The 12,990-nt window shown below is 36.2% G+C and overlaps 2 protein-coding genes across 3 annotated transcripts; one reads left to right on the top strand and one right to left on the bottom strand.

Annotated features, from left to right (window-relative positions):
• Positions 1-1,582: 1,582 nt before the first annotated feature.
• On the bottom strand, positions 1,583-5,446 carry LOC311299072 (protein SIX6OS1-like). The gene is made up of 8 exons (XM_084422457.1): positions 5,317-5,446; positions 5,161-5,217; positions 4,885-5,011; positions 4,704-4,793; positions 2,290-2,477; positions 2,130-2,163; positions 1,955-2,036; positions 1,583-1,822 (listed from the first exon to the last, which is right to left on the bottom strand). Exons 1-8 carry the CDS (start codon positions 5,363-5,365, stop codon positions 1,640-1,642), a joined length of 810 nt encoding a protein of 269 aa, XP_084278583.1. The 5' UTR covers positions 5,366-5,446; the 3' UTR covers positions 1,583-1,639.
• Positions 5,447-6,010: 564 nt separating this feature from the next.
• tmem169b (transmembrane protein 169b) lies at positions 6,011-12,251 on the top strand. Of its 2 annotated transcripts, none has more exons than XM_084422081.1 (3): positions 6,011-6,128; positions 7,309-7,634; positions 9,269-12,251. In XM_084422081.1, the coding sequence occupies exons 2-3, from the start codon at positions 7,400-7,402 to the stop codon at positions 9,883-9,885; spliced, it is 852 nt and encodes a 283-aa protein (XP_084278207.1). In that variant the 5' UTR covers positions 6,011-6,128; positions 7,309-7,399; the 3' UTR covers positions 9,886-12,251. The 2 variants fall into 2 exon arrangements, with proteins under 2 accessions (XP_084278207.1, XP_084278206.1); XM_084422080.1 differs by having other exon boundaries at positions 6,014-6,128; positions 7,359-7,634.
• Positions 12,252-12,990: the final 739 nt, after the last annotated feature.

The raw sequence follows: 12,990 nt of genomic DNA on the forward strand, positions 1-12,990 counted from the left end.
TTAAATTCATAAAAGACAAAAGAATTACAGGAACACTGGATTCTAAACCTCAAAGAAATGCCACAATCAAGACCTCGAAGCAGAAATGAGTGAGAAACACTTATGAACTCATATGTGCCGCTCACAGTATAAGAGTCTGTCCTTACCATTAATGCGTGGATAACACACATACGTCTCCTTCCATTAATAATAATAATGTCTAGTGCGGTGTCTGTGATATATATAAACCTACCAACGTCCGTCGCCATGATTTTTGGAATGACTTTATCGTGAGAGGAAAAAATGGTGTTTTAGTCGCATAACATCGGTTAATGGAAACGCCGTCATTTCGCAATAGTTTTTTATCGATATTTAGAAGAAAAAAAAGTCTTCTGTAGAGCTGTTTATGGCTGAATTGAACTTGTTTCATAATTGATTAACTTTAGGCCTATAGTTATTGAACTGAATTGAGCTGAATAATGCCACTTGTCTTTTTTCAGCTGCTTTACAGCAGAATTTGTCTCATATTTGATAAAATTTGCATTAATGATTCTGTCATTTTTTCTGTTTATTTCTGTGAAGCTGCTTTGAAACAATCTGTACTGTATAAAGCGCAATAGAAATAAAGCTGACTTGAGTTGTGCACCACAATTTAGGTGTATCCCTAAAAAATGCATGAAGAAAAGTAGGTTGCAAATGTTGTTTCATGTTGACTTTAGACTAATGTAAGTGACAGACGGCAGCATATAGAGGTTCAGTGCGCTCCATCATGAACACTGAGGTCAGGTCGTACTTTAAGGAGAAGGTCGGGGTGGTCGGTGTGGCTTTAATTCTAGCCGGTGAGGGAGGAGGGCAGACGGCACCCTCAGTCACTGTGTCCTCATGAGTTTCTGCTGTGGTCGCCTCCAAACTATCTTCCTCCTTCTCTTCTGATATTTCCACCATGAGCTCAGAAGCACATGACACATTCACATTCCCCTGCTGCATTCATCCAAACAGAAATGATAAAAATATATACAGTACACTACCGGTCAAAAGTCATGTATTTGAAAGAAGTCTCTTACAGCAAAAACAGTAATATTGTGAAATATTATTACAATTTAAAAGAACTATTTTCTACGTGAATATATTGTAAAATGTAATTTATTCCTGTGATCGAAGCTGAATTTTCAGCATCATTACTCCAGTCTTCAGTGTCACATGATCCTTCAGAAATCATTCTAATATGATGATTTGCTGCTCTTTCTGATTATCAATTTTGAAAACAGTTTTTGCTGCTTGATATTTTGACACACTACCATTTAAAAGTGTTTTTTTTTTTTTTTTTTTTTTATACTTTTATTGGAGTATTATTACTCCATTATTACTATATTTATTTTATTTTATTTATTTATGGAGTAATGATGCTGAAAATGTAAAAAATTACATAAATAGATGTGATATATGAATAGAACAGACTTCTTTCAAAAATATAAAAATAGCGTAATTATTAGAAACATGACCGGTGGGGTATATTTTAATCATTTAAAACCAGTTGTCTGTATTTCAACTATACCGGTTCATTCACGTTCACTGACTGACTCTCATCGCCTTCATGCATTTGATCTATAATGAAAGGAAAACTCGATTGTGATCGAATAATCTGAGTGCTTATTGTGGTTTACCTTGTGATGCTTTCAAATATATTAATATTATGCTGGTGTTTACCTTCTACAGTTTCTCTCGTTGTCCATACGCTGGGGGCGAACGTGTCCATTTGAGATTCACTTTCTGCAGTTTTAACCTTACTCGCCTCAGAAGGATCTTCAGCAGCCATGCGCTCGTCTGCGTATTCTTCAGGCCTCTAAAAGTGACAGAACTCACAATAACTTTTCTCAAGTATTAAATAGAAGCAAGCCATTTTGAATATTTTTCTTCTCTCACACTTAATGTAGATGGAGCTGTACATGCAGTTTCAGGACAACAGCAGAAGTACCTGCGTTATGGGCTCTTGATGAGGGACCATTTCATCAAACGACTCGCTTTCGGTTTGTAGGCCGTCATTGTCTGGACACTTACTATTTTCATAGCGATTTCAGAAAAAAGTTGATTAGACGAATGCAACAAACCTCTGATAAAAACAAAACAAATCTGCTGTAAAGATAAAATACCTGTCAGCACCATCAGTGACTGGCTCCTCCTCACCTGTCAAAACAGAAGAAGATCTGTGTTGAAGGAATAGTTTCATTCTTTGAAACTTTATTTCTGTTGTTTGGAACAACATGATTTTTTTTCTTTTTTAATGAACTGTTACTTTAAGAACAGAGTTACCTAGTGCCGCTGTCAGTTCTCTATCCTTCTCCATTATTTGTTCTTCTATTGCTCTCATTCTCCTTTCGATTTCCTCATTCTCAGCTTGAACCTTCAGCAGTTTTTGAGCTTGTGAGTTCTGGCAGTATCGATCCTTATACTGCTGAAACACGCTCCTGTAGCTCTCGATTCTCTCCTGGAACATTTTCCTGCAAAGACCAAGCATCTTTAGTGAATTTCGAAGGCCTCAACATGATCAAAACTTTACTGAAAAACCTGTCGCACACAATCGACTACATGCCTTCTGTCATCTGACTGATATAGTTTATATGTTTTTAGCAAGTAAAAGGCCTTTTAGTATAATTGTAAAAACGTTCATCTTCAGGTCGTGGTTCATGTGTCTTTTTGCTGGTATTTATAAAGTAAACATAAGAAAAACTTTTTATTCCGTTAGTAATATTTCAAAATGAAGCAACTTAAAGGTATAGTGGAGGATCTTTCCAAATTTTAGATAAGACCCGCCCTCTCCACTTTTTGAATAAGTTTGATTGATTCACCAGAATGATTGACAATTAGGAGGACCAATAGTATAGGCGATCCACCCGGAAGTAAAAAATCCTCCATTATACCTTTAAGTAAGTATAAAATATGATCCATCAGGCTTTTGAGGAACATTTAATTTTCTGTCAATCATCATTGTATTGCACGGCATTATGTTTTGAAATACAGATCTTTGATCATAAATCATCTTAGACATATTATTGGGTGATATAACTGATATGTATAAGCATTTTATATAAGTAATCTATTATACTGTTATAAAGATCTAATTGATTTGCATTACAAGCTATCAGAATTTAATTAAATGTAATTTTTGCTCAGTTTGGACCTCTGAATAACATTGAATTTTTTCCTCCTTGAGTATGAGATCCATATTCTCACTATATCATACTATAATATGAGTCATAAAAGCCTGGTGTATCAAATATATATAGATTTTTTTCTCTCTAAATGTTTAATAAACTGTTCTAGTTTTTAATTGATTTTTCCTATATCAGGGTTAAGTTCCTTCAAGCGCAACACTACAGTGGCAGAGAGAGCTCAATGCGCTGCAGCTGAAGAAAACACATACAAATAGAAAAAACACCAGCAAATTAAGAAAACATCTTCATCAGTTTGACAACACATGTGCTGCACACAATGCAACCAAATACATAAACGTGCTGTATTTGTTGTGTTGTGAGTATTTGCAAAGTGTTTCTGTATTTGGTTACATTGTGAGTATTTGTTGTGTTGTTGTGAGTATTTGTTGTGTTGGGGGTATTTGCAAAGTGTTTCTGTATTTGGTTACATTGTGAGTATTTGTTGTGTTGTGAGTATTTGAAGCGTGTTTCTGTATTTGGTTGCGTTGTGAGTATTTGTTGTGTTGTGAGTATTTGAAGCGTGTTTCTGTATTCGGTTGTGTTGTGAGTATTTGAAGCGTGTTTCTGTATTTTGTTGCGTTGTTGTGAGTATTTGTTGTGTTGTGAGTATTTGAAGCGTGTTTCTGTATTCGGTTGCGTTGTGAGTATTTGCAGAGTGTTTCTATATTTGGTTGCGTTGTGAGTATTTGTTGTGAGTATTTGCAGTGTGTTTCTGTATTTGGTTGCATTGTGAGTATTTGTTGTGTTGTGAGTATTTGAAGCGTGTTTCTGTATTTGGTTGCATTGTGAGTATCTGTTGTGTTGTGAGTATCTGAAGCGTGTTTCTGTATTCGGTTGTGTTGTGAGTATTTGAAGCGTGTTTCTGTATTTTGTTGTGTTGTTGTGAGTATTTGTTGTGTTGTGAGTATTTGAAGCGTGTTTCTGTATTCGGTTGCGTTGTGAGTATTTGCAGAGTGTTTCTATATTTGGTTGCGTTGTGAGTATTTGTTGTGAGTATTTGCAGTGTGTTTCTGTATTTGGTTGCATTGTGAGTATTTGTTGTGTTGTGAGTATTTGAAGCGTGTTTCTGTATTTGGTTGCATTGTGAGTATCTGTTGTGTTGTGAGTATCTGAAGCGTGTTTCTGTATTCGGTTGTGTTGTGAGTATTTGAAGCGTGTTTCTGTATTTTGTTGTGTTGTTGTGAGTATTTGTTGTGTTGTGAGTATTTGAAGCGTGTTTCTGTATTCGGTTGCGTTGTGAGTATTTGCAGAGTGTTTCTATATTTGGTTGCGTTGTGAGTATTTGTTGTGAGTATTTGCAGTGTGTTTCTGTATTTGGTTGCATTGTGAGTATTTGTTGTGTTGTGAGTATTTGAAGCGTGTTTCTGTATTTGGTTGCGTTGTGAGTATTTGCTGTGTTGTGAGTATCTGAAGCGTGTTTCTGTGTTCGGTTGTGTTCTGTAGTCGCATGTGTCTTGTTGAGCTCTCTCCGTCACCGTACAACACCATTATGGTACTTCATGTTGAACCTACATGTCTTGCTTACAGCTGTTCTGTCTCTTCTCTAGCTCAGCTTCCAGTGTCTTCTCATACTGAAGCAGCAGATGTCCTGTTCTCTGTTGACTGATATCAGAACAAAATATTCATATTAAACTATATTATGCTAAGGTTGAGAGTGGAAAATAAAAATATTGTCAGTCACACTTTTCCATACTTTTTTGTGTTTTCTTTGATAAACTTCCCAGTGTTTTGTTTTTGCTGGATCTCCTCATCGAGTTTGCTGATGGTAAGTTGTGTTGTCTTAATGTAATCCTTCTTCTCCTGAATGTTGGACTCACAAACTAAAAACACAACAGACAGAACAATTGATGATAACAAACTTTTTTTTTCTTTATATGTGGGTGATTAGGGGAGCTTTTTTGTCCAAGGCTTATTATAATATTTATATTATATATCCAATGTTTTCAGTGAGGTGTTCCTAAAAACTTACTTTGTATTTGCTGCTTGAGGTCATTATTCCTCTGAGCAAGTTCTCGAGTCTCTATACCTGTTGTAGATATAACAGTATACAGTACATATCAAGTTAAACTTGTCAAAGAACCGGTATGGGGAAAAAAGAAAGAAAGAAATGAAGCGAACTCATCACCTAACTGAAGCAGCAGGTTGTCCAGTTGATTTACCGTCTGTTCCTCCATTCAAATCCGATAAAAACACGCACACAGGTCTTGAAAATACCACAAATATCACGTAAATAGACCTATTTTCCAGTCTTGATATATTATATAACTCAAATATGGAACTGAAAGGCGAATATTGTGCGTATATACGGAGCTCGAGCGCGTCAGTTAAAACGTCCGTTACTGCACGAGATTCTGAATTTTTGACTGACGTGTGATGACGACATACTCGCGAATCAGATCAGTTTCAAATAAATTAAATAAAAAATATAAATAAATTATTAAATAAGTTAATTAGACTGGCGTGAGACAAGTCGTTACTTATTTTCTGAATAAATAATGAAACAGATTTAACCATGTGCAATCAGTAACATCAACGTTTTTAATGATGATATCATATTGTATCAATTAAATTGGCTTATTTGATAACATATTTGAAATAAATGCAGACGTACACACAAATACACGCAATTTAAAAATAATATTTAGAATAAAATACTGATTGTAATAATAAATGTAGAAATAAACGTAGTAGTATTTCACCGGAAAATCGTTTGTACTGCTCTCTTATCAATTTTATTTACAGTGGATTTGGCTGGAGGAGGGGCTTCGATTTATCGTCATCTGATTGGACGCTACGGGCGTTCCAGAGTCAATGGGCGGGACTTGTATACATTGTGGCCCAGGCGCATCTGTATGGCGGCTGCTGTTGGACATTTAACCAAGCTAAACATTTCATCGCAAGAGTTTTCACAGCGGTTCTTTCATGCATGTGCATCTGGTAGGTGCGAATAAGGTTATGAATTAAGCAGGATCTTCTTGTGTTTTGTGAATAAGACGCTTCTTACAGTAGATCATGGTGGGATTATTAAAACCAGAGCGGATAAACTGAGACAAAAACAGCCTCCGTCTGGCGCTCAGGCATTACAAATACACTGATTTAAAATAAACCGCTATCTCAATGGGATTAAAAATGAAGGATTTTTAGTTTTAGACGCTATTTTATTAAAACACAATCCTATGATTGACAATACGATTCCGTTGTCTCCTGTATGTCTTTGTTTCTCTGACAATAGAGCTGATTGAGACCCAGCTCGCTGACGGAAGGGTGTTGTTTCCTACACAAAATATATATTTCAGTGTTATTTTAGTATTATTTATATACTATTTGAGCAATTATTAATATTTTAAATTAGCTTTAATTTTTATATTTTCGTTTTAGTTTAAGTTTGTCTTTTTGTCATGAGCTTTTATAGTTTTTCTATTTAGATTAAATTTATTTTTACTTCAGTTTTAGTCATTTTAGTACTTCAACCTAAGCTATTTTATTCCAGTTTCAAATTTTTATATTTTATTGTACTTTATTTTACTGCTGTCAAATCGATTAATTCACATCTAACATAAAAGTTTGTGTGTGAGTGTGTGTGTGTGTGTGTGTGTGCGCGTGTGCGTGTGTGTGTGTATATACACACACACACACACACACACACATTTATGTTAGATGTGATTAGTCAGCTTTATTTTAGTGCTGTTATTGTTAACTAAAATGAAAAATCTTTTTTGTTAATTGAAAAAAGAAAATGTTATGTTAGTTGCAATTAATCACGATTAATCGATTTGACAGAACTACTTTTTTTTCAATTAACAAAAAAATATTTTTCATTTTAGTTAACAATAACAACACTGGTACATGTTCACTGTTATTGTTCAGGAAATAACAATCAATAATCAATAAAAGTTGTAATACACCTTCACCCCTACCTGATATTACACTGTGAATACATTTATAACATTTAGAAAAATTTGACAACTTGCCCCAACTAGACAAGACTTGTCTTTTATAAACGTACTCACATTACCTTTTAGTTCAAATGAGACTAAATAATGTAATTTTTTCCTTATTTTCCCATTTGATTGAATGCATGTCAACTGTGTATCATGATGTTCTCTCTTTCTCACAGGGTCATCGTGTGTGAATGGAGTAAACAGCCTTTTCCTATTCTCTCTTAAGTTGTAGCTCTTCTCAAAGCTTGTGAGACAGTAAACCAGAGCATGGAGCAGCTGGAGTCTGTTCGATCGGAGGTCTCGGATGGGCAAATGGATGTAGGAATCAGCGGGACCAGCACTCGACGGAAGAGGAGAAAGCGAGAACACCGGCCGGAGTCCATCATCGTCTACCGCTCGGATCCAGAGAGAGCCGCTGGTGAAGAGCACGGAGCAGACAGTGAAGCTGGAGAGAGGAACTCTGAAGAAGGGGCTACATTTCTCAACAACCCCAGCAGTGAAGGTGAAGCATTACATTTTGTGCCTTATCCTAACCAAAACTTTTTATTTTTGCAGTTTAGTTTCAATAAATTGTTGCATTCTAATGCAAAAAAAAAAAAAAAAAATCTCCAAACTAATTTTCAAGAGCATGGAAAACACTTTTTCTCATAAACATTCTTACAAAAAAATAAAAATAATAATTCTGTCATTAGTTAGTGAACTGTTCCATCTGTTGAAAAGTTGAAATTGTTAAAAGTGAAGGTACGTATTCTTCATCGGACAGTGACAAAATGCTATTTCTTCATAAGGGCTTCGTAAGTTTTGAGTTCTGAAAGTTACTAAAGAAGTTACTAAAGAAGAATGGCTGGGATCATCCACTGGGTCACCTCAAGGATGTGTCCTCTATCCCTGATTATTTATTTTGTACACAAATGATTGCAAGAGTAGTTTTAGTAATAGGCATATCATAAAATTTGCTGATGATTTTGTAATTGTTAGCCTACTGAGTGAGGAGGATTCTATGCACGGTCCTGTGGTTGAAGGTCAGAATGCTTTTTTAAAACTTAATGTTCTGAAAACTAAGGAGATGACTATTGATTTTATTTTGAGGAGGAAATCTATTCAGGATAAGCAAATAAGTATTAATGGTAGCGGGTATTCAGAGTGTTGAACAGTACAAGTATTTGGGAACTGTCTTAGATAGCAAATTGACTTTTTCCCCAAATTCCGATGCTTTGTGTAAGAGGGGGCAGCAAAGATTGTATTGTTTGCGGAAACTAAGGTAATTTAATGTGGATAAAACATTGATGTGTATGTTCTACAGATCCTATGTTGAGTCGCTATTATCCTTTTCATTGTTGTGCTAGTTTAATTCTCTGAATGTAAAAAAAGAATCGTATTGAGAGGATTGTAAATCAGGGAAATAAAATAACGGGGAGGAAGCAGATGACTATGGCCCAGTTATATCATAGACAGGTTTTGGGTAAAGCCCAGAGCATATTGTTAGATGATTCCCACCCTAGAACGGTATAGAACTGCGTTTAGTAAAACAAATCGGTCTAAAAATTAATTTATCGCCTCAGCTGTAAAGTTTTTAAACTTAAGGTAAATGCATTTTTTGGATTGGGAACTTTTTTTTTTTTTATTTTTTCTATTTTTGTTATATGTGTGTGTGACTTTGTCTTATGTGTATGCTTGTATGCTGCAACCAAATTGCCTTCGGGAAATGAATAAAGATGAACTGAACTGAACTGAACTCTTTTATCTTAAAAGATTTAGGAAATTTAAGTAGCATTTATTTCTATAGTGCTTTATACAATACAGATTATTTCAAAGCAGCTTCACAGTGATAAACAGGAAAATAACAGTGTTAATGAAACAATAGTTGTATGAAACAAGCTGATTTCAGCACTACATTATTGTCATTATTCAGCTCAATTCAGTTCAGTGTTGATTCAGTTCAGTTCAATAACAATGTCGATGTTGCAAACTAAGTTATTTTTCAGCTCAATTAAGTTCCTGATAGTGATAGTGTTAAACTCAGTGCAATTAAATCAATAATATACTGAAAATGAATTGTCTTTGTCTTATAATAGGAAATTAATTAGACAGAATGCATTCGGTCTCGTTGTAAATTAAATGTCTTGACCTCCTTAGGTTGGGCTGTGCCTCCAGACAGTCGCTACGTGACGCTCACAGGGACCATCACGCGTGGAAAGAAGAAAGGTCAGATGGTGGACATTCACGTGACGCTCACGGAGAGAGAGTTGCGTGAGATGGCGAGGTCAAAGGAGCGTCTGGATGCCGAATGCGACGCTCGAGACGGATCGAGTCGCTCGTGTGGATTCGGCGTGTCTCAGGGTCCTCACGTCGTCCTGTGGAGTCTCTCCTGTGCTCCCGTAGTCTTCGTCCTGTCCTTCATCACCTCCTTCTACTACGGGACTCTCACGTGGTACAATATATTCCTGGTGTACAACGAGGAACGGACGTTCTGCCACAAAATCACGGTGTGCCCCTTCCTCATCATCTTCTATCCGGTGCTCATCGTGACTCTGTCGCTGTCGCTGGCTCTGTACTCGGCCGTGGTGCAGGTGTCCTGGGCTTTCAGCGAGTGGTGGACGTCCGTCAGGGATTTAGAGAAGGGGTTCTGCGGGTGGGCTTGTGGGAAGCTCGGTTTAGAGGACTGTTCACCCTACAGCATAGTCGAGCTGCTGGACTCGGACACAATCTCTGGGAGTCTGCAGGGAAAGTCGCTGCAAACATCCTCGGTGTGAACAGATTTTCTCAGCTGGTTATCGGTCCTGTTTATTGGCACTTGGCGAGTGTTATACCCTGTTTACACCTGGTATTAAGATGCGTTTTGATCAATCGGATCGCAAGTGGACAGGTCTAAATACAGGTGTAAATGGGGTCTAAAACGTTTTGAGCTTGTCCACTTTTGACCACTTCCAGAGGTTGTTAAAAACACATTCGACTGGATTTACGTTTACGTTTACGCATTTGGCTGACGCTTTTATCCAAAGCGACTTACATTGCATTTCAAGCTACACATTTTTTTACATTCTCAGTTCTTGCTTTCCCTGGGAAACAAACCCATGACCTTGGCATTGCAAGCGCCAACGCTCTACTGTTTGAGCTACAGGAAAGCTGTTTTGGGATTGCTTTCATAGGATTGCAAATGTATTCGAACCGCCACAAAAGACTTAATGCGTAAACATTATGGGAAGCACACTTGCCAGACACGATTTAAACTTTGTGGGCTGGAGACCCAAGTTTGGTTTGAAGCAAGCGGCAACCTTCTTGTCTCTCTATTGAATCCAACAGGGAAAAGTGACTTAAACTGCAATTCATCGACTGTCCACTAGAGGCTTCAAAAGAGAGTCAATCCCATAAACCCCCATGTTAAAATGCCCAACCTTACAGCAGAAAAAACTATGTTTACAGCCTGGTGCAAAAAGTGGTTTTGGTCTATACAGCTAATTCTGCCCTTCATGACGACTGTGAGGGGGGTGAATTGTTTTATAACTCATCCGTTTAAATTATATTAAGCCTTAAAGGTAGTTGACAACACATTCGACTGGATTGCTTTCATAGGATTGCAAATGTGTTTAAACAGCCACCAATGACTCTCCTCCTAATCTCCGCCTACTGACCTAATGCCTGAACATTATGGGAAGAGCGCTAGCCAGACGGGATTTAAACTTTGTCGGCTGGAGACCCAAGTTTGGTTTGAAGACGAAAAACATACCAAGCACAATGTTCTCTCACCATTCCTGATTTCTAACACTCACAGCGCTCGGCGTGATCCTGTTTATTGCCACTTGGCGAGTATTAATTTTAGGATCCTGGGCCAAACTTTTGTTTTGTTTTTCTTATAGCTTATATCTTAGGGTGTTGTTCACACTAGTAGCTCGGTTCTCTTGGTTTTTTGGTCCGGACCAAAAAAGAAAATGATACATTTAGTCCTGGTTCACTTAACGTTCACACTGGAACGTATCATGGAGGAACAAATGAAGACACACAAACGAAGATCTGCTGCGAGGAGACGGCGGGTCTGATGCCTGTAACGGACTGTAATGGGTAACTTAGCTCCTATAATGAGAAGAACCAGGTATCCTTGAGCATTCTGTGCATTTAAGGGTCACATCTTGTGACATCACGTCCTGTTTTTGGTTCATTTAGATGTTTTTGGTCCGTGTTGCATTCATATTACAGTCGAACCGCACCCGAGTTCGTTTTAATCGAACCAAACCTGCCTAGTGTGAACACACCCTCAGTTGTTGTTTTTTATGAAACCGTGTTTTCTTATTTTCATACTGTATGTCAGACTTTCAAACTTTCTTAAAGATGTGTATTTAAAATATTTATTCTTTCCTATTTTATTGTATTTATTTGGGTAATACTTTACAATAAGGTCCTATTAGTTAATGCATATTAACGAACAATATAGTACTTATTAATCTTTATTAACGTTAGTTAATAACAACGATACATCTACTCATTGTCGACTCAGAACCATTAAATATTAACAATACAACTATTGATTTTAAAAATCTATTAGTAAATATTGAAAGCTTTAGAAGTATTTTTCATTGTTATTTCGTGTTAACGAATGGAACCTTATTGTAAAGTGTTACCATTTATTTTAACAGTTTGCATGTTTTATTTTAATTAAAAATGTTTTTCTGTACATCAGAAGGGTTAAGGAAAGAACAGAGGAGTATATGCTTTCCATAACCTTCTGTAAAACTAAGCCATATATATATGCAATTAAACTGATTATTTGTGAGATTGTGAGAGCCCTGCATACTCTCTTAAGTAGTTTTAATTTGCTTACTAACGACGAATCCCGAAGAGAATTTATGTTCAGAACGTTGTGTGTGTGTGTGTGTGTGTGTTTATGATTATATATAGGGCAGTTATTCCAAAAAATATGTTCATAACCAGTTCTTGGGCTTCAAAAGAACATTTTAAATAATTTCAAATCAAATGCATTATGAGAAATGTGTGTTACTTTTAACATGTGTTTGGTTAGTTAAGAATTTTGTGTAAAACTTTTGTATTTTTTCCTTTGTTTCTGACTTTGCACTTTCATTGTGCAGTAATGCTCAGAAGAGACAATAAAATTCCTATTCCTGTATTTTCATGTCAGGTTTGTGTGTCTATTGTGATCTACAAAACAAAACATGTTGAAAACCCTTTGCAGAATTTATAACTTAGGAATTTTACAGATGAAATTGCCTGAAGAAAAAAAGGTATTGTAGGAAAGTTAAACTAAAAATATTTTTTCTCCCTTGCTCACCAGGTTTAACTCTCTGATGTATGCATTAGTGATGAAGGAAAATATATTTTGATGTTTCTTTTTTCTTCACAACAAGAACGTAATCACTTTTAATCAACTTTTTAATTTTTAAAAAAATATGTAGTACAGTTTGTAATCCAAAGGCCTTTTTTGTATGCAAGCAAACAATTTAACTTTGTTAAACTCATCGGCCTGGTTTGACAGACAGGGTTTAGATTAAGCCAAGATTAGGCTTTTAAGAATCTTTTATAAACGTGCCTTAGAAAAAAACAATAACACCGATGTAGAAGCACCAACTCTGCTTGTAAGTTTAAACTTGACATAAACTGTAAACTTGTCCTTCAAATCGTATTGGTTGATTGAATGTTGTAATGTTGATCCATAAACATGATGCATTTGGTGAAATCACATTCATCCAAAACAATAAAAAAAACTTCATGCATGACATTGCATGTCTATCCAGCCATGTGATTTGCCCTGCGGAGACTGTAATGTTCATGTTATGACTGGATATATGAATGTAGTTTGACCCACACAGAACATGCTTTATCTAGTATAATAGACTCCTGCTTCAAAC

Source organism: Rutilus rutilus (assembly GCF_951802725.1).
Source record: "Rutilus rutilus genome assembly, chromosome: 10".
Classification (NCBI taxonomy): domain Eukaryota; kingdom Metazoa; phylum Chordata; class Actinopteri; order Cypriniformes; family Leuciscidae; genus Rutilus; species Rutilus rutilus.